Source organism: Parasteatoda tepidariorum, chromosome 1 (genome assembly GCF_043381705.1).
Source record: "Parasteatoda tepidariorum isolate YZ-2023 chromosome 1, CAS_Ptep_4.0, whole genome shotgun sequence".
NCBI lineage: Eukaryota > Metazoa > Arthropoda > Arachnida > Araneae > Theridiidae > Parasteatoda > Parasteatoda tepidariorum.
In genome coordinates this window covers 49,737,903-49,760,594 of record NC_092204.1, presented here as the reverse complement: position 1 = coordinate 49,760,594, position 22,692 = coordinate 49,737,903, and the positions used below count along the sequence as shown (strand labels likewise).

Here is a 22,692-nt window from a genome sequence, read left to right as displayed (position 1 = left end):
AATTGTTTATTTTCTAATCAATAAAATTTCGATTAAAATATTATTATAAATCTCATTACTATTGATATTATACATTACACAAGAGTAATTCGTATATGTTTTTAACAATTTTGATGCAGTTAATGCAAAAAAGTAGATGTGTAACAAATATGAACTATAACTAAGTTAAAACCATATTTATTACTTTTTAAAAACAATAATTTTTGAGCAAATTCCGTGTAAATATGTTCATGCCCAATTTATGTGGATGTTAGACAGATTAATGTGTTAAGTGCTTAGTTGCTTCACTTTAGATACATTGACAAAACCAATATAAAAAGATTTTTTTTTCAACTCTGGTAAGAATTTTTATACAAAATAAAGAAAACAAACAGTTTGTGATAAAACAAAACTATAATGTAAACTAAGTAATTGTAATTAATTAATCAAATTATCAGTTTAGCGGAAGTAACACTTAATCTAAATAATTTTAAGGAATTTACAGATGAATAAAATTGTTTTCAGAAAATGAAAACAATTTTCAATGATAAAATACAAGTCTTTTATGAACTTAAATGAAACAAAAAACCTTAATTCTGAATGTTTCACTACATTTTCTTAAATATTCAATTTATTTTTGATATGAGTAATTTTTAAGGAAAGTTTTTTTTCTGGAATTTATCACAAACATTTTCTGAAAATCTTTTAAAAATTTAGGCAATCTAAAAAAGAAATTGAATGAAAATTAGCAAAGATTTAAAATTAAAAAATCATCCAAATTTTTAATGTTTCATTACATTTTCTTACACATTATAAATTTAATTTAATTTTTTTATTTTAAATTGAAAAATACTTAAAAAAAAGTTCTTTGTCTTAGAAATTTGCTCAACTATTTCGTAATTTTTTTTATAAAATGGGTCAATCTGAAAAGAAATAGTTTTCTAGCTAATGTGGAATCAATAATATTGTTGAAAAAATCCCAGGAGACGAAACTGTGCCACTAATTATACACATTTTTTGCTACTTAAGGTAACAGCATTTTAGCTACTCAAAGAAAAACGATGGTGAACGAAAAAATATAAAATGAAGAACTTGCCCGAAAAAATCTGCCAAAATGCTAACGAAAATACATACCATTTTCACTTCTCTATGGGTGTATAGTAAAGCTTTTAAAGGAAATATTTTGCACTTTTAGCTCCTTTCGAGAAATGTCTATCAAACGTAAGACAGTCGAACAATTCTTGTCATGAACAAAGAGAAGCCGAATGAAAATTAACAGACTTAAGACTTTTAACATAAATAAGACTTAAAAATAATAAAACACTTAAATTATTAATGTTTCATTACATTTTCTTGCACATAAAAAGCTTCATTTTATTATTATTTTTTAATTGTAAAATATTTTTAAGGAAAGTTTTTTATCTTAGAAATTCTCGCAACTATTTTGCAAAAATCTTTTACGAAAACTTTTTTCAAAATAGGTCAATCTGAAAAAGAAAGAGACGTTTTATAACTAATTAAGAATCAATAATATTGATGAAAAATCCCAATAGATGAAGCTGCGCCGCTAATTATTCACATTTTTTTGCGATTTAAGTTCGGTAACACCATTTCATCTAGTCAAATGACAATGATGGCGAACAAAAACTAAAAAATGAACAACTTTAGCCAATAAAAGCTGCCGAAAAGCTAAACATAAAACGAAATACATACCATTTTCATTTTATAATGGGCGTGTAGTAAAGCTTTTAAAAGAAATATTTAGCACTTTTAGCCCCTTCTGGAGAATGTCTATCAAACGTAAGACAGTCGAACAATTCTTGTCATGAATAAAAAGAAGTAGATCATGCTTCTGGCATAAGAAATAGCTAATCTCGCCTTTCAATACTTTAAAAGCCCCTTACCTCCGTTTCTTATTGAAAGTAAACTATTCGTTGTCATAACAACTATTTTGTGGTTTGTCAGTAAACAACATTTATAGAATAAAGATTTGAATTATGAAGGACAAATTGGGTAATTAACTTTTTTCAATCGGTAAATTCTTTTAATTTAGGTTAAATGATTTATTGGGAGATGGGGTTAAACAAACGGAAACTTTTTTTGATTAAAAAATATTTGATTTTTTTCATAAAAGAAAGGATGTTTTTTAAAGTAAAAGAATGTTATGACTTGTTTTTAAATTAGTGATAAACTTTTCTTGGATTTAATTTGCATTTTTGATGGTGTTCCTGATTTGTAAAAGTTTTTATGATTAATATTTTCATTAACAAGATATTTTTGGTGGCTTAAATGTTTTTAATAGTTACTGTAAATTGTTATATACTGATTGAGATTGAAAATAGTTAAAAAATGGTTCAAAATACAATCATAAACTGCGCGTACTCGGTCTGTTTCTATAAATGATATAACAGGTATTGTTTTATAACCAGCCGGTCGAAACAATTTCTTTTTATAAATTAAATTAATTTAATTCCTTTAAGAAAAATTCCGAACTTTTTTGCATTTATTATTCTATATTTTCTTTTCACTATTCTTATTTATTTGGGAAATTCAAAAAAAAAAAGAAAAAAGTCACAGATATTAAATTTTAAAAATTTTTCCAACAAAATCAGATTTTTTATTTTTATAAAATATAAAAGTAAATATCAATAATAGAAAAATTTTTTAAAGAAATTGTAAAAAAAATTTCTGCTGAAATTATAGTTCTTTGAAAAAAATACTGCTAAACCGCACAATAAAGCAGGTAATTGACTCTTTCTTTTCTAAAGTCAACGAGCAAAATCAAAACAAATCGTTTTCGTATAATAACAAATTAAATCCAAAATATTTCTTCGAAATTTATATAAAAACTAAAATGTTCTGAGATCGAAAACTATCTTAAATTAGCTATTAGCTTATGCTCTTTCCAAACACATAATTGTTTAATTTCAAAAACATAAATGAGAGATAATGTTTGTTTTTTGTTTCATAATTTTGAATCATTGAAGTCATTCCGATCTACTTTCAAAGGTTTTGAAAATTATCCTAAAAATAATATAAATGATAAAAACGAAAAAGGAAAATCAAAATTTGTTAATAAAATATGGTGAATATTTGTTGAATGTTACTTTTTCAAAAAGTTAAAATTAATCAATTTTTTTGTCACTTGACTGTTTGTTAGAACGATTGAGAAAGTTGAAGCATTAAACTTTTAAAGCTAATTTTAAATGTTTTCAATTTTCGTTGGATCATAGATTTATAATTAAAAGGGAATATGAGTATTGTTACCAAATATTTGTTCATACTTTTTGCTATGATTATTATAATGAATTCTTTTTTAAAACAAGAATTCCAAAAACACATCATACAAGTCTGTATAAAGTAATATTTTGATTTTTTCAGTAAATTTCTTTTATGAAAATTAAAAGAAACATATTTTTAGTAAAAGAAACTATATGACATCTTTCTAACTTAACACTAGAAAGACTGAAACTTAGTATATACCTATATTGCCCAAAAGCAGGCAAAATGACTGGATTCTAAAAGAATAAATAATGTGTATAAAGAATATTTCTTAAAAATAAATTTTTAATATTTTTTTACATCATTTACAGTAACAAGTTATGCATACATACAACAAGTTATTAGTAAATATTAACAATAAAAAAATTATATGCTGTACAAAATTCTAAGAAATTGTCTCATTATATACATTATTGTTTCTCTAATTCAAATTAAAAGCAGTCAAAACGACTTCCATAGGCAATCTAGTGTTAAAAAGGCTTCAGAAACATTTTATAACGAAAAACAATCTTTGAAATTATTTTTTGACTATGTGTTTTGTGTTATGCGTTTTATATGTCTGAATGTGTAGTTTTTTGAAGTTATTATACGTGTAGTTTTTTTTCAGAAATCCCTTTCTGCATTTGTTAGTTTTAAATGCATTATTTTAATGAAATATTTTCTAGGCTCTACATTTGTTCTCTTTAATTTCACCGCCTTAAAAATGCAGTGAAATTAAAGAGTACAAGGATAAGATGTCTTTTAATCTTAGCTTTAAATTTTTAGCTTCATTTATAAGATTTGTACATTTTTTTAGGAGCTTCGCGCGTTTCTTCAAATTTTTCTGGTCACAAATTTACAATCTTTTTTATAATCAATGAATTCGTAATTTTTAAAATTAATAATAAGGAAATGCAGAGTTTGTCTATGTGTCTGTTTCTTTTAACTTTAGAACCATGCTAGAGTTCTGAAATTCGGACAATTTCAGCCTCGGATCCTAAAAGTCGTTCAAAAAGTTCAATTAGATCGGATGAGACTGAAATTTGAAACATTTAATTTTTTCATTGGTTGGCATAGTTTTGATGCCAACTTGCCTTTGATAAAAATGAAAGTGCAGACGATTTTGCAGATTTTTCATATATTTTTAAGATAACTTCAGTGATATTTGCTAGCTTAAAGCTCTTATTTAAAAGAAAAGGGTTTATTGCACGCTCTTAAATATTGAATTTTTTTTATTCATTATGCCAGATAAACTCAATGATCAACTTGAAAGCGATAGCATAGGTGGACTACCTCACCAAATTAGCATTTCTAAAGTTATCTGAAACCACGTCTGAAACGTTTTTACAATGTTTATAGCTATTTTTTGAGAAGGTGTTTATATAAAACAAAAAAACCTTGAATCAATGGTATTTGAAATAAAAAAAATTAGCTATGTACTAAAAAGCAAAATAAGTAGAGAAATAGTACCAACTCGTTTAGGCGAAACATAAAAAACGTCCATACTATTAATGACTCTAATGATGCTTGATTAATTTCGGTACTAACTAATTATTGAAATAAAAAAATAAGTTGAGTACTAAAAAGCAAAATTAATGGAGAAATAATCGTTAGGAGAAGTGTTAAAAATCATCAAGCAATATTACTGACGCCAATGATGCTTAATTAATTTTTGTCGCGGGTCTTAATTTAAGTAAAAAAAATCTATGTTCAGTGAACAAAAAATAAATAAATAAATAAATAAATAAATAAATAAATAAATAAATAAATAAATAAACGCACCACTCAAATAACGTTCGATCTAATGATCAGATTTTTAAGTTCCAGCACTCAATCCTAATGGCTTGAAGAAATGACAAATATGCTAATTAATTAGTGTAGACGATATTTTTAGTTACGAAATCAGACACAAAAAAGTACTTTCTCTGAATAACATGCTTTTCCCGACAGATTTGGATTTCTGACCCCCAAATTATTTGGGGGTTGCCGCAATCTAAAGAAAAAATGGTTTCAATAGTTAGGTCAGGAGAGCGTTCCAAAGTTTGGACCCCTTAATGTTAATTTTACTATTTTAGTACGTATTTCACTATATCTTGAGAACTTTTTAAGCAAATTGAAAATTTTTTGCACACAATTATAAAATTCGCTTATCCAAAGATAATTTCCTGCAAAACATAACATTTAATAAATATTTTTTATTTTTTTATTATTTTATTTAATAATACATAGTTGAAAGAAATTTGAATTTAAGACATAAAAATTTTACAATCTAATTTTAAAAGGCAAAATACAAAATTTTAGTGAAAGTGATTGAATATTTTCTGAGAAATTAATGATTTTAAAAATATGACTTTTGCAAAAATTGCTTTTTGGATTGCTCTCCTGACCAAACGATAGGGACCATATTTACCACAGTGCGGCAATTTCCTATATAATGATCAGAACTCCGAATCTGTTGAAAAAAAGGTATGTTTATTCAGAGAAAGTGCGTTTTTGCGCATGATTTCGTAGCTTAAAATAGTATCGGCACTAATTGATTAGCATATTTGAGGTCACCGCCCTCAAACCATTAAGATTGAGTTTTAGCACGTAAAGATCCGAATTTTATAGATAAAATGTTATTCAAGGCTCAGTTCAGAAGAACCGTGAGAAATTGCCTAACTATTACTGATGCCAATAACTCTTGATTATAATTTTGGTAATTGATGCAGTTTTAACAGGTTACAAATATAAAATTAATTTAGGTACAATTTGTATGCTTGGTCCTTGTTAAAACTTCAGAAAAATTGTGCTGCTTTATTATAAATAATGGGGAAAGAGATCTTTTTCGGGCTCTTGAAAAAGTTAAGTACCAGAGGAAATCGCTTGACTAGGGAAAATTTTGACTCTTACGAATTCGTCACGAGCAACAGCATCATACCGAATGAAACTAAATACAGTTAATCTTTTGATGGATTTAAACTGACTAAAAACTCATTTTGATTTAATACGCTAACGCAAAGCCATATTTAAAAAAAAATCGGAATTAGTTTAAATTTATTAACTGTGTTGGTATATGTTTATCCAGTTTTCCGCTTGATTTCGTAGCATTCTTAATTCCTTGCTTTTTTTTTCACCCCATACAGAGAAAAGATATTCAGTGACAATAAATACTTATTGTTAGTTATAAGTATTTATTGTCGCTGAAGTACAAAAATCTACAAAAATTCAATACTGCAGCAATTAAAAAAATTGGAGAACATTTTGTTTTCAGATAATGATAAGAAGTAACTCAGAATAAAGAAATAATTCTATTTCGCACAATAAAATTATCGTGGACTGTTTTAATTAATGAATAAAACGTTTAATCTTTAAATTCATTTTTCAAAATTTTTTAAGCTTATCTTAAAAAAAATATTAATCAAATATCATTTGGAACATTTCAAATTCATTCCGTCGTAGCTACTTTTACATTTTTATTGCTTTCTACGTTTATAAATATACTTTCTACAAATAAAGTATATTTGAATTTGTTTTATACAATTATTTACCGAGGCAATAACTCCCTGTTTAAAATAATCTCCATGTACTGGCATAAAAATACTTTTTAATAAATATCACGCTCAGACTGTTACGTTTTGTTCGTGGGTTTCACAAAAAAAATATTTCGTTATCGATGGTAGTTGGACAATCTACGAGATACCGTAGCACGAGAGAAAGTAATTTGCCTATTGATTTTAGGAGTTTGTGATTCATTATTTAAATTTAGATTTGGAGAAATAGTTATTAATTATCTCTTCATTTTTTTCACAGTACATATTTGAATTTAATCCATAATTTTTGGTTAGAATATAATTTTCATTTCAGTTAAAATAAAATATAAGTTAACTGATAATAACTTTAATATAACTGATTGTAAAAAAATAGTTTTTTCGAAATTAGATATTTAAAGTTAGTCTAATGTAAAGTTTGTTGTTACATAAAATATTAAATTGTTTTGCACTATGAAAGCGCCAAAATGATACCATTGCGAAAAATAGGCTCTTTGGGACTATAAGTATGATTTGTTGGTCTCGGTTAATAACTATTCATTCATTTAGTGCTGTAATGTGATACAAACAATATCAATTAAGTGCACTAAATTATATAATAATTGATGTGCTATTTGCAAAGTAAAATTTTTGTAATTGTGAAGTTAAAAAATAAAATATTTACAAACATTTTCTTGAATACATTTTTTTTGTTTTCATTGCGGTGATATTTTATTCCAAGCTCTTTTACCTATTTAGCATTTTATAGAATTGTGAAAAACTGTTTATGTTTACTGCCACTTTTATTAGACTACCATTTCAGTAGGACATTATTTTTCTGTCAGTGACTCAAAAACATTTTAAATTGATAGCCTTTTGGTTTGAGAATACTTCTGAGTTCATCTTAACTTAAATTAAAAATTATAATTTGAGTATTGACTTCGTAATAGTTTCAAAAAATTTCGTGCATATTTAATAAATTAATTGCATAAATAGTCCTTTATGGATATATATTACATAACAACTAAGAAACCTTTTTCGGCAACACTGTATCTTTCATTAAAAAATAGTTTTGTCAAACTATTTCAAAAGATAATTAGTTATTTAACTTTTTTACGGAGCTGAATTTAAAGTTAAATTCTAAAAGGTTGAGTACACTGCGCCGAACTTAAATATTACCTACTTCTCCATACTCGTGGCTTACTTTCAAGCATTATCATATAACTTTAATAGCTTCAAACTTATTAAATCAAATTAATGTTGTAATGCAAAATCATAAAATTCATGCAAAACATAAACAAGATTTTAATTCTGATTGCCTTAATATTGGGAAAAGTGTCAAATATACAAATATGCAGCTTAGATTAAACTGTTGTACCCCAAATAAGCTAAAAGTAATCAGGAAATTAATGGTAAAATTAGAATGGAGGATAGTAGTAAATTAATCATGCTTGTTAGCTTACTTCTATCTTTTATCAATAATAAATAAGAATTTTTTTTTGCAAATAGGGGTTAAAAGTGCTTTTTAACATTACTAAAAATACCATAACATAACTATTTAAAATCGTGAGAAACATACAAATTGTTTAAATGGTTTAAAAATCGTTTTGAACGTTTTATAGGTTAAAGTGTTTTTTATTTTTTATAAAAGATAAAAGTGTTTTTAATGTTATAGAAGATAAAAGTGTTTTTAATGTTATAAAAGATAAAAGTGTTTTTAATGTTATAGAAGATAAAAGTGTTTTTAAGCGTTTCTAAAAGTATCATGTTATTTATTATGGGCAGTTATAAATTAATCATGCTAATTAGCTTTATTTTTTATTGAGAGTAAAAAAAATAAATTTCCATTGCAAAGAAAGATAAAAAGTGTTTTTAAGCATTACTAAAAATATCATGAGATAACTATTTAAAATCATAAAAAGAACTTATATAAAAATTAATTTGTTTAACCTTATAATGGTTAAAAGTGTTTTGATACGTTACTAAAAAAATCAGGATAGTTATAATTTGTTGGATGATAGTTATAAATTTATCACATTAATTAGCTAAGTCTTTTTTTGAGAGCTACAATACCGTTTCTCATTGCTAAGAAAGTCTTAAAGTGTTTTTAAAACATATCATGAAATGTAAAATATCGCATGATAACTACTTAAAATTATAAGAGAATGCACTCAAGTATTTTATTATTTCCTTATTTTAATTTATAATCGTATTGATTTAGGTTCCTCTCTCAAAACGTAGAAGCTTTGACACATTCCACTTTGAGAAGTGATGGCTAAGTTGAGACTTTATAACCTTTGTAAGTTCTGAATGCATTTTATGAAATTTAAAAGAAATATAAATCTAAAAAATGTTTCGTTTTAATCACCGTAAATGTTAAGTTTTAGAATCTTTATTAAAAATGAAGTGGAAAAAGTATGCATATTAGGGGTCTCAAATTGATATTTAAGTAAGGAGAAAAAGAAAAAACGCAATCGAAATCTAACGAATCACTGCAACCACAGGCGGGGCGGAAACCATAAAACCCTATTTGATTACCAGAGGGAAGATACAGGAATTGATATACATTTTCCATCTCGCTTTTCTCACTAGTATTTCGATTTTTCTCTCTCTATATTTTGAGATTCCTAATGTATATTTTTTAAATTTTATTTTTGACAACGATTCCAAAAGTATGTACTATTAAGGATGGTGATTACGAAATACTTTGTATTTGCAAAAATTTTCAGTGTGAATTTTTAAAACTAAAATGGATGCGAATCTTAAACATTTCTAGTAATGTTAAAATTAAATACAATGGTCATAAGTTTTTTAAAAAACACTGTAAGGCTTAGGGTGGATAGTGAATTTAAGTTTATGTTTCCTTTTATAAATACTAGTATATTATTTCAGTAAAAAAATATTTTGCTACTTTATCATCAATATTTTGCACTGAGAAAAAAATAGCATGACCACAACTACCAGAATATGGTAAACTTACCGTGTTTTTGGCTCTACGGGAACACCAAAAAGCTCGACTCAAAAGCGTAATTTTTACCGAATTGCTTTGGTAATGATTTTGGTAAATTTAACAATGAAATATGATTTTAAAATGTGTGACAAATTTGTTAAATGTATTAAAATTTGGTAATTTTGTCAAGGTAACTTAGAGCATGTCATAAAAACTATTTATTCGGTTTAATTTACTTTCCAGTTTTGTATTTTCTACTAAGTGTGTGATAATAAACACTATAATTTTGGAAACCAAAATTTTCGGCAAAATGTTCTCATATGAACGGAAAAATTAAGAAAATGAATGGTTAAAATGTAGTATATTTTGGTTTTATTAAACAAAATTATGTTTTTCTTCTTTTTTTTTAAAAAAAAAAATGTCTTTAGTACGGAAATTTTACCCGAATTTTTTTCTCTGTGTTTAGGTATATAATTTCCAGTAATATAATAAAAGAGTTGTTATCAGTTATTAAATATGCTGTATACTATATATATGCTTTATATTATATATACTGTACATTTATTATATCATTATTAGTAGCATTATGAAAGAGTTTCATTGAGTTTTTAAAAACAATATAATGCGCACTGTGGCGAGTAAGTTTAAGTTTTCCGTCATAAATATTGTCGATATTGAATCAGTAAACTAACTAAATATTTTGTTCGCTTTAAAAAGCTTCAGTTTTCTCGAGAAATTCATTTTACTGAAAACTAAATTTAGATTTTAATGGAAGAATAAACAAGATGATCACGCAATTCTCACATCACACAGATAGATTTAACGACTTCCGGGATTTTGGTTAGGATAAAAAAATTCTTTGTAATTAGGTTTGCTATTTCTCGATTTCGTTTCAGGAGAGAAGAGTATTTTCGTGGGAGGGAAATAGCAAGGAAGAATAGAATTTTTTTTTTTTTAATACTGTTCGTTTCTTTGAGTAAGTAAAACGCGAAGTCGTAAATGAGTAATTTTATCACCCCCTTTGGATTCGTGCGTGCTGTGAATAGGAAGACGAGAACTTTTTATTTCTGTGTAAATGTAATAAGATTGCGGACTGTAAGCCTGAGATAGGAGTCAGACTCATTTAAATGAATTGGCACGAATTAGATAGATTATGGAAATGGTTGACTATTTCATTGGGAAATAATCTAAGTATAAATGAGTAAATGTTTAATGGTATCACCATAAAAGAAAAAGAATTGATAGTAGTCTTAAAAAAAATCTTCTTTTTTTTTATATATACAGTGACATAAAGCGGAGCACCGCTTTGAAAAAGTGAAGAAAAAAATTTGATTCTTCTTTTTATAATTTCTAATAATAGCATAGAATCGTATTTTTCATAAAATGCAAGTTGAAACTATGTAAAGGGAGAAATATATATCCTTATATTGAGATACATTTCTATCTATCCTGCCAATTTTATAAGATTTTAGCGAGTCACAGTCGAAAAAATAAATTATTTAAATTTTTTATGTTATTTGTTCCATAAGAACATCGAATAACATTTTGAACTCAATTAAATGTATATTGTATAGGCCAGCGGTATTCTTTCTAATATGTATTACAATCTAGTCCAATTACTGGTTAATTGCAGTTTACAATTTCATAAGATTTTAGCTAGTTATATATAGTCGAAATATTAAACAATGTGTAATTTTTACGTTATTTGTTCAATAAAAGAACAATATTTCCCATAAAGTGAACGCCGAAACTCAATTAAATGAGAAATATGTGTGCACATTGCTTTAGTCAACTGTTCTTAAAGGCTCATCTGTTCAACATATGCTCCAACCTAGCCTAACCAAATATTAATTGATTTTTACCATTTCATAAGAGTTTAGCGAGCCACAATAAAAATAAACTATTTACAATTTTTTATGCCGTTTCTGCAATAAAAACATCGTATAATATTTTCCATAAAATGCAAGACGAAACTCAATTAAACAAGAAATGCGTGTGTGCATTGCATATGTCAGTGATATTCAAACACTTGCCTTTCCAATACATACTCCAACCAATTGAAAATACTAGTGGATTATTTATTCTCAGCTAGGATTAAAATCAAAACTTAGTGCATACGTTTTTTTTAATGCTACACGTATAATATACATTTAATTAACAGTTTGTAGCGAATAGTAAAAATAAAAAAACTCGGCTCAAATAATTTAATTAATGTTAAGATTTAAACAAATTAAAATAAATTCGACATGCTTTGGAAGCAGCTTCAGGGATATACAGGCTGCGAACTTAATTATTGAAAACGGATAAAATGGTAATCAAGCCTTCGAGTCAAACATACACTAGTTTAAGAAAACCTCTTTTAAAATTTGCTAAGCCATTGTTCCATCCATATACACGTTATTAAAAATTTCATAGTAAACTTTTCATTTACATGCATTTCAAGTTGTACTTTCAGTAAAATATTTTTGAATGCGCATACTTCTGAACTACGTTAAGAAAAATGTAAGCACTTCAGACTAAAAATTTTATTTCAATATGTGTTTTTGTATAAATTTAGGCTATTATTAAGTTTTTTTTTCGGAATATTTTTATGAAGAAAAAATAGAATATTTTTTATTTATCAATGTGAAAAATATTTTATTTTAATTGATTTAAAAACTTGATTGGCTTCAAAAATATGCAGATGGAAATAAAAAGTTGACGTGTTTCAAGCACTCAAAAATCGGTACCAAGTTTTGGGTGCCTATTTTTACCGTTTCACTTTCTTAAATTATTTATTATCTTGCTGATTGTCTATATCTTTATCAATAATTGAAATCTAATATATCAAAAAATTGAAGTCTTGAGTATGTACTTGATTAAATTTAAAATGAACTTAGGTGATAAGATTAAGTAGCAGACATTTCAAACAAAAGTTTATGGCTTGTTTAGTTCGGGTACTTTGATGAACTTGGGGCCAGATTAATTCATGCAAGAAAAAAACAAACATGGATATTAGAAAAATTTCAATGACGAGTTGTTCATGGAAGTTCGCGTAACACAAATGCTAGATATTACAGCTATAAATTAATTAATAATAAATTACTTTATCAATAAAAATTACACAATAAAAACTGCAAATTTAATGTTAATTGCATATCCAAATTATATTACTAATATTGCTCATTTTATACTAAGAATCTTTTTTATTTTACAGTGCACCAAAAAAAAAGAAGAAAAAAACGGATCATCCAGAATAATTTTTAATAATTTAATCTAATGATCAGATCTTCACGTTCTAGGACCCAATCTTAATGACTTATGCTAATTAATAAGTGCAGACGATATTTTAAATTACGAAATTACGTACGTAAATTAAAAAAGCATTTTTCTTTTAATAAACATAACTTTTTTTTGACGGATTCGGATTTCTGACCCCCAAAATATAGGGGGCAACTGCAATCTGGGAGATATGGTCCCAATAGTTTGGTCAGGAGGGCGCGCCAAAATTAGGACCCCTTAATGTTAATTTTACTTTTTGAGTATTTCGCTATATCTCGAGAATTTTGAAAGCGAATTGAAAATTTTTTGATGGCATGTTTTCATTTTGATTCCTGCCATGATTTTCATTTTGAATCTTAGAAATTTTTTTTCAGCATTTGAAACTTCATGGTTGACTCTAAGTTTTAGCGAACTCACTTTTTCACTATTTTAAATTACGCATGTAGGTGAAAGTAAATTTGTCACGAAGTGTTACTCCGGCTGTATGGCGTCCTCTTAATAATGTTTCAAAATTCTCTAGCTGACGACTGTTAAATAATTTTACTCGGATGGAAGAAAAGAAAAAAGTATGAGGCATTTTTATAAATGGACAGTGAATTTTTTGAAATTGAAAAAATTAAAAACGCGTACTTTTCCATTTCACCGGAGCAGGTGATAAAGTCGGCAATGCAAACTTACTGAGTGCAAGCAAATTCAACTTTTTTTTAATTCAATTCAACAAATTCAATTTTTTTGAAAAAATAAATAGATATAATAGCCGAAATTATTAGTGTCGGGGTAATGAAAAAGTACCGAATAACGTTAATATAATAATTAATAAAATACCAGTAATTTAAAGAAATTATTTCTATCAAACTAAATTTATTTCTTAAGCAAAAATTACTTTGTTATCTTGCATATAGCACTGAGAAAAATAGCATGGACAAAACTATCAGAATATGGCAAAATGTAACATGTTTATGGCTCTATAGGAATGCCACAAAGTTCGGTCATTTTTACAGTAGCGCTTTGGTAATGATTTGGGGGAATAATTAACATTTTATAATACGTGATAAGGTTTGGTAATTTTATCTTGAATATAATTATAATTAAATGAATATAATTAATGAATTGTATTTTTTATTTTATCAGAGATCAATAATTTATAAAAATAGAATTTCCGGTAAACCGTTGCCATATGAACGGGAAAAATACCAAATGTATGGTTCAAAATACCGTAGATTTTAATTTTACTAAAAATTATGTTTATTTATTTTATTTATTTATTTTTGCTAGAAATGTTATTACTCTATAGTGCGGTAATCTTACCACAATCTTTTTTTCATCACGTGAAAAAAAGTTTCATGATTTGGTTTTAGCAGTTTTATAATCACTGATGGAATTACTCTCTCTGTTATCAATCAAATTTGCTGTAAACTCTATAAGCTGTCGAGTTGACCATATTATCGTGAAAATGAATCAATGATCAATTTGATTACACAATATTATAGCTTAACTTGAGTGGAAACATACTACAAATTAGAATCTTAATAAGATTACAGCACATTTCTCCGACAATGTGGTGCCTTATACCGATATTGTGGCTCAATTTAAAGCTGAATTTATCTGAAAGTATACAAATTGAGTAACATTCAAGAGTCTATCTAACTGACAGAATTTATATTTAGCAGAAAAACAAAAAAGAACACAATCCTCTTCGGTAAAGTTCTATTTCAATATTTTTCGATTTCTGGTAAATTGATGAATTTTCAAAATTGAAGTTTTGAGTTTTGTTGTGAAAAAAGGTTTATCATTTTTCTTAAAAAAAAAGACAACTAATCTACGTTTTGTAGAACTCAATTAGAGATCAAGGGAGAATGGTTTATGTCCATTTTGGGGATTTTTCTGTATCCTGATCTGTTATACCAACTACAATTGCCAAGGTTCTATGGATGCGCAAATGCAACTTGCAATTTTCTTTTTTGAAAAAAAATCACGTAGAGGTTTACCCTGGGGTGGTCACATGTGTTCACATGTCCTTTTAAGTTAGTCGCCTTCTAAGATATATTTATTTATAAATTTAATATTTTTTTTTTTCNTTTTTTTTTTTTTGTGTGTTCAGCTACGCGGAAATTGCCAAGGTTTGATGATTATTCTGCCACTCACGAAGCGGAAATCTTCTCTACAAAAATGACGATTGATAGCATGCGTTGCAATCATTAATTAATTTTGACTAATCAGAAACGCGGAAAATTGGCTATCCCCGTGAGTTGTTACGCAGTGAAGATAGGCCATGTTCGGAAAACACAGCTAGCGTCACGAGGGGAAAAAATTGTTTTTTCAGCTTTTATGGTCATAAACTGTTATTCTTCCTTGATCTTCAATTGTCAATTCTATTTTATGTATTCAAGGAAGATAGTAACGCACGATTGATTGAGTGAAACTGACACTGAAAACATTGTTTTTAAGCACTTTTAGGGTTTACAATTTTATAAATGATGGCAGAATAAACCAAATAAATATAAAATAGTGTTGTTACAAAAACGGAAATGTTTTAAATATTTATGACATTTCTACAAAATATAATTACTTCTATCTATAATTTTTCAAGCATAAAGTACGAGATTTTAAAAGTGCAAAAACAAAGAGTATCATTAGAGAAGTGATTAAAGTTTCATCATTTAAGTGAACAAAGGAGGCATAAATAGCTAAAATAATTGAAAATATTACCTGAAAAAAGGTATTCTGGCAAATCCTCACTCATAACACTGTTTCGATCACCAAAGAAATCCATATTTAGAAGAAACAAATTTTAAATCACTTTTTAATTATCCTTAATTATCCTTTTTAATTATCCATAATTAATCACTTTCAGAATCAAATGTTTAATTATTAATCAGCTTTTTAATATTTTAGTCTCTTCTTGAGAGCTTAATTATCGTTTATCCTCATTAATCTATCAATTATTTTTTATTTTCTAAAAATCAGTGAATATATATTTTTATTCCAACAGAAAATATTCACGATTTAAAAAGTTGAGGTACGTATAGAAAAATAACTAAGATTAAATTAATGGAGCAACCGAATTCCAAGAAATTCTTCTCCTATCTTCCTCGAATTCCAAGAATGTCAATAAGACTTTTCAAGAAATCAGATTCAATTCGGGAATCCTTCTCAACAATTGCTTTTTCTTGCTCTTTTATTAAATTTTGATTAGAGCGGAACATGATCAGTTTTACTACCAATCCTTGTTCTTTCATTACATATTTTTTTTGTAGTAGATCCTAAATACTGACCAGCATTTGAAACCTCATTGGTTAATAAGAAAACATGAGAATGGGGGAGCCAATTATGATGCGACTCACGCTAGAAAGAGGTTAAGCGAGCTTTAGAGGTAGTACTGGAGTAATTTTACAGGAAGAGAGAAAAGTTGATTGCTTTCTTTTTTTTTTAAGAAAAGAGGATTTATATAGTTGATATTTTTTAATACGCCCTTTAAATACAGAAGTTATAATTAGACTTTCAACAAGGGGACACTTTAATTCAATTAGCAACGCCTGATTTATTCCTAAGAAAAACTGCGTTTAAGAAATTTGAAATTTGGAATAGTTCTGCATCGATATCTTGTAAATTAAAGCTGCTGTTTTAAACTTAAAAAAATTCATAAATTTCACAGAAAATGCAAAGAAGTTAAGTGAAATTTATAAACAAATTTTTTAAAATTTAAAAGTTTCAATGATGTTTAAAGTGAGGAATTTTTATAGTTCATTGTTAATAATTGAGAATAATAACTTAGAGCTTAGTAATAACTATTAAAATTTGTAATATTTATTATATTCTATATAATAATTTATAATGATATTAATACTTTATATATAATACATAATGTATAATATATTACATATATAATACTTTATTTATGACATTTAGTGTATTTTACGGAATATAAATGAGAAATAATTTCTCAGTCATTATAAAGTACGTATATTAATTATTGAACTAAATGAATATTTTTTCGTTAGTTATAAATTGGGGCTATTCTTACGTATTTTTTATTGTTGCTAGAAACCTTTTTAACAGAGAGAGATTAAAAAAAAGTGAGATTTTATGTAAGGAATTACCTTAATTTTCATTCGGCAAAGGGATATTTTTTTGAAGATTTTTTGTTGTAAAATCTGTCAGCTTTTAAATTTGTTAACGAAAATTTTAGCCGAAAGAGTTTTTATGTGTTTAGACCTGCTAAGAAATAATCTAAACTGAAACGGGAAATTTCTTATACCGGCCTTATTAACACAAGAAAAAAAGTATGGTCAAAACTTCCAGAATATGAGAAAATCTTCTGCGTTTCTGGTATTATGGGAAAGCCAAAAATCCCGGTGATATTTTACCAAAGCGCTTTGATAATGATTTTGCCATAATTAATCATAAAATTAGGTTTTATAGTATGTGATAAAATTTAGAAAATTTTATCATGATACCTTAGAGCTTGGCATAAAACTATTTATTCGGTTAAATTTACTTTTAAATTTTTTCTAAATGTTGCGTAATAACAACTATAATTTTGAAAGCCAGAACTTCCGGTAAACCGTTACCCTATGAACGGAAAAATTACTAAATGAATGGTTTAAATATAGTATATTTCGTAATGTATACAGTATTTCAAGAAATATCATTATCATACAGTACGGTAGTTTTATCAGAATACTTTCCCCCGTGCATTATATGGCTTTAAATCTTAAAGCTAAAATCAGTTGACTGATATATAGATTTTAAATTAAAGCATGTTAATCACTTGTAACATACGGGATGGGTCTTCAAAGCATTTTTAATCTCAAAACTGGAATTCACAATAACAAAATTATTAACAAAGTATACAAAATCATAAATATCAGATTTCTTATTAAAGTTTGTTTCAATAAAACTTGTATGGTGTTGCAAATATCATACGAATAGATGTATTAATTTATACATATTTGCTAAGAATAAAAACTTTTAATTTTCGTTAGAAACACTTAAAAATAAAATAAAATCAGAAATGTGTAATAAAATTTTTTAATAATTAAATAAATATGGTTACGCATTTCTAATATTTTGATCTGGTATGGTATGAGATGACTCAGAAATAGTTTTATTTTGAAGATTTTTCATATTCAATATTTTTGGCAGTGAAGCGTTCTGAATGCGAGAAAGGATGCTGATTTCTTTGAACTGTTTTAGGAAAAAGAAAGTATGCCAAGGATTCAAATTAGTTTTGATACTTAATTTAAATTCATAAAATTGAGATTGAAGCATCTTTATAATCGTTGCAAAATAATCATATAAGCCACTGAGGAAACAATAATTACCTTGTAAATACTTCATTCTACGAATTGTAATGTATAATTTTAATATCGTAATTTTAATTGTAATCTTGGGTAAAAGTATTTTGTTTCTTAAAACGAAGAATGAAACGAATTTGAAATAGAAATAGAAAGAGAATTACAGAATGAAAGTTTTAAACTAAATATAATAGTGAAATATTAAGCATTTAAAAAAAACCTATTTAAAAATGTGAAATTTTTTTTATCGGTCACCTTGAAGTTTCGCATTTTATCTACTTCTTTATTTTTTTTTTTGTGCAAATATAAATGCCTGGTCATCATTAAAATCTGCCTTACGGATCAGTTGGACTCAAGGCTGTTGGCAGAACTCTGTTTTAAACTAATTGTATATTTTTAGATTGATTATATTGCACTGTCAAAAAGGTTGGCTTAAAACTGAAACAGAATAACTGTAACATGAACTATAAAATCGCACTAATTTGCTTCAACTTTCAAAGTATGTCTAAAAATAAACCACGTTTCCACTGAAATTGAACCAATCGTGTAATTTTAAGATAGTTAAATTTATAACTTTTCATCATTAGTGTAGATATTGTAGTTTCTAGGATATTTTAAATTATTTTTAAGGATTACTTTCTCTTGCATTTTTTTTTGTTAGGCAAGTAAGTTTATTTGAAGACTTTTCTTTTTTTGTAACTGTCTTTTTAATTTTTTTTTGAAGCATAAGCGCTTTCTTTTACACTGAGAAAAAAAGTATAGTCTTAACTACTAGAATATGGTAAAATCTGTACCGTGTTTTGATTTTTATGGGAATACCAAAAAAAGTCTGTAATTGTTACCGAAGCGCTTTGGTAATGATTTTGATAAAATTAACAATAAATATGGTATTATAGTAAGTAATAAAATTTGGTAAAAGTGGTAAAAGTTTTGTCATTTTTATCTTATTCTAGAGAATGGCATAAAAACCCTTTATTCGGTTAAATTTAGTTTTCATTTTTGTATTTTTCCGGAAAATTTCGGTAAACCGTTCCATTTGAACGGAAAAAAATCACCGAATGAATGGTTTAAATACCGTATATTTTGATTTTATCAACCAGATTTATGGATTTTTACCAGAAATGTTATTACTATACAGCACAGTGATGCTACCAGAATTTTTTGCTCTGTATCAGAAACAATACGTAAACCGACAAGCTAATGTCGAGGAATATGAAACGTCTGATAATGTCTCTTTTTCATTTATTTATTTTTTTAAAATTAAATTTATAAATAAAAATAAAATTTAGAATAATAAATAAGAAATTGCGAAAGCAAAATATTTTCTTATCCAAAATACAATTTTAATCTGAAACTTTTTAAGTAAAGCATTTTATTTGAAGTCAGATGTTATTTCTTGTAAGTAAGGTTTGCTCTTATGTAAAAACAGTTTTTTTTAAAAAAATGCATAAGAAATTTCAAAAGTCGAAATTTTAAAAGGTTTAACATACATCAAGATGTAAAATAAATAACCAAAATAAGACAGTACGCATTCTTAAGTTCGCGTTTGCTCTGGGTAAGTGGGTATTTATGAATTTCGAGAAGGGTGCTACACAGAATGATGAATTACAATATCTCACGAAACTTCTTCCGGGTTAAGAGACTCTATGCTCTACTTAGAAATCTCTAGGGCTTCAGACTAAGAAGAGTCAGCCGATATCGATTTTAGGTTCTTAGAGAAAACAGATATTATTCTTGATATGATATCTGTTTTTATGGAAAGAAACATACTGAAATAGTTATCAGGATGTCTTATTGAAAAATATTTCTATATATGTAGTTAGATACTTGCGTAAAAAGTTTTCAGAAAGAATTTGTGGTTAGTTATAAATTTTTTCTTTTTCGGGGAAACAAGGTTTTATACTGTATTGCATATCACGATGTAATGTCGAAATTTGAATATGATATTTATCGTGAATAAATTATTTTAATATTAACTTCGCATTTTTTACTTTCTTTATTTATTCTTTAAAGGTAAATGAGTTAAACAAATAAGTTAAGACGCTGTTTTCCGATAAAATGTTTAAACATTTTAAATAAATTAAGTTTTTTGTTGAAAAAATAAAAAAAATATTAGGATTTCCATTTGTGCAAAATTATTAAAAAAAAAAAATAGTGCATAAAAATCTTATACAGAAAGAATGCTTAGTAGGGCAGTTCATAAATATTTAAATATGGAAATATTTAGGGGAAAGCTGAAATTTATTTGATAGCTTGAAAGTTGATTTTTATTCTTAAACATTCTTACACTGAGAAAAAAAATCTGGTAAAATCTGGTAATGATATGTCTGGAAAAAACCGCATAATTCTGGTCATAAAACCCAAAATATACGATATTTTAATAATTTATTTGGTAATTTTTCGGTTCATATGGTAACGGTTTATTGGAAATTCCAGTTTTTATAATTATAGCTCTTATTTCCACACATTTAGTAAAAAATATAAAACCGAAACGTAAATTTAACCGTATAAATGGTTTTTATGCCATGCTTTTAGGTATCATGATGAAACTACTAAATTTAATCACATATGTGGAAACCATATTTAATACTAAATTTAGCTAAAATCATTGTCAGAGTGCTTCAGTGAAAATTGCGAGCGTTTTGATGTTTCCATAGATCCAGAAACATTGTAAATTTTACTATATTCCGGTAGTTTTAACCATATTTTTTTTCAGTGCGTCTTCAGAAGAAGTGTATCAAAGTTGTAAAAGACGTACTTATGTAAATTTTAAAGGACTAATAAGAAGTTGATAGAACGAATAGTTATGAAGTTATAAGGTTTTTCATATTCATAATCTATAAAAAGTTCATATTTTGACTTAAATCTATTTAAATGTCTAACATCATCTAGAAAAGTGAGTTTTCCATTGTATTTTTTAAAATCTTGAATGACTTTTAATTTAACTCATGTTTTATACTTTCGCCATTAAATTTGCAGTCGACAGCAACGTGTAAGCGATTATTGTTTAGGGAACTTATAAATAAATACAGTCACATTTTATTAGAAAATGTCTTGAAGATACTTAATGATTACAGCAGTTTATTTTAGTAATACAAAATATGCTTTGGAATGACTTTTTAAACAGTCACAGTAACTTTTTGTTCCTCGTTTTTTCCGGTTTCTGCTAATGCAAACGGAATTAATATTTTTTACAAAAAAACTAGTCTCGATTCCGTTTTAGACGGAATTTCGCTTTATGAGGTATCCGTCTTAGACAAAGGTTATTGTATTTTGACGAATCAATATCACTGTGCATGTTTCAAACTTTCTTATAAATTTATAACTATGCTTAGTCTTATTATGAATTGCATTTGAACAGTTAAGATTATCAATATTAATATGAAGCTTATCACTTTACGATTCAAACAAAATTGATTTGTATGATAAAAAAATTCTTACAGCCTCTAAATTTATCATAACTTTTAAAACTTTTTCAGAAATACATTAAATAAAAACTTGTGTGCCAGTCAGAAAAAATACATATCTGATAAAAGATACAAATCACTAAAAATATAGTGAGTGATTGCAAACACGAACAGGGATGAAAATTATGGAATTTTTTCATCGTTTTAAATTAGTATTATTATAAATTCATAAGAATTTAAAAATAATTAGTTATAAAGAGAAACTTTCAATGAGGATTTGCAATCAGAACGAAATTTTCCAGAAACTGCTTCTAAGTGCTTTAATAAAGAAAACTGAGTCTACCATTTAATACTGCTGAATTATAAGCTAATTTAAGTAATGCTAATCACATTTTATTTTATTTTATAACAGTCGTTGAACAGCCGACCCAATCTCATGGGTTTCCGACTACTAATGTTCAACTCCGTAGTCTTGTAATTTTGAACCCAATTCAGAACACAAGGGAACTCCTAGATCGAGTATTGGGAGAAATTTTCCTTCGTGGAGGACTTTTTGATGGATCTAACTCGCATTTGCGTTACATGGAGAGGAAGACCACGAGAGACTCCGACGGTTAGACTGACGGCAAGGGGACTTTAACCCATGATCCGTCTGCCACTGAGGATACATCACGTCAGCACTGTGGTCGGTGCAAGTCGGATGCGGAATTTGTATCGACAGGGATTCGAACCCGGTTCGCCTCATAGGAAGGCGAACGCTCTATCCCCTGAGCCATCGCGGATCTATGCTAATCACATTAGAATAATATTTTTTTTAAATTATATTTTGAAAAATCGTTATATTGTTGATTTTATATTTTATCGTCACTGTTATATTTCTTGGCGCTAATTAAATACTTTAGCAATTATTTAATACTTTAAATTAAATACAACTTTTATTAAATCGTGCTATGAATGAAATCGTTAAAAATCGGCTAAACGGTTAGTTTATTTTTAAATGAAGCACGTTGGAATGAATGCAAATAAAG

At 26.8% G+C, this 22,692-nt stretch overlaps 1 protein-coding gene across 11 annotated transcripts in view; it reads right to left on the bottom strand.

Annotated features, from left to right (window-relative positions):
- LOC107438736 (uncharacterized) overlaps window positions 1-22,692 on the bottom strand; it is a 77,435-nt gene that overhangs the window by 35,433 nt on the left and 19,310 nt on the right. For 2 of the 11 annotated variants that reach the window (XM_071179952.1, XM_071179961.1), the window contains exon 1: window positions 15,670-16,067. The exons of 6 other annotated variants lie outside the window; for them this stretch is intronic. In XM_071179952.1, the coding sequence (XP_071036053.1) occupies window positions 15,670-15,733 (64 nt within the window). In that variant the 5' untranslated portion in view covers window positions 15,734-16,067. Of the gene's footprint in view, window positions 1-1,692; window positions 1,863-15,669; window positions 16,068-22,692 lie in introns of those variants that run through there. 3 more of the 11 variants (XM_071179956.1, XM_071179969.1, XM_071179966.1) reach the window with 3 other exon arrangements.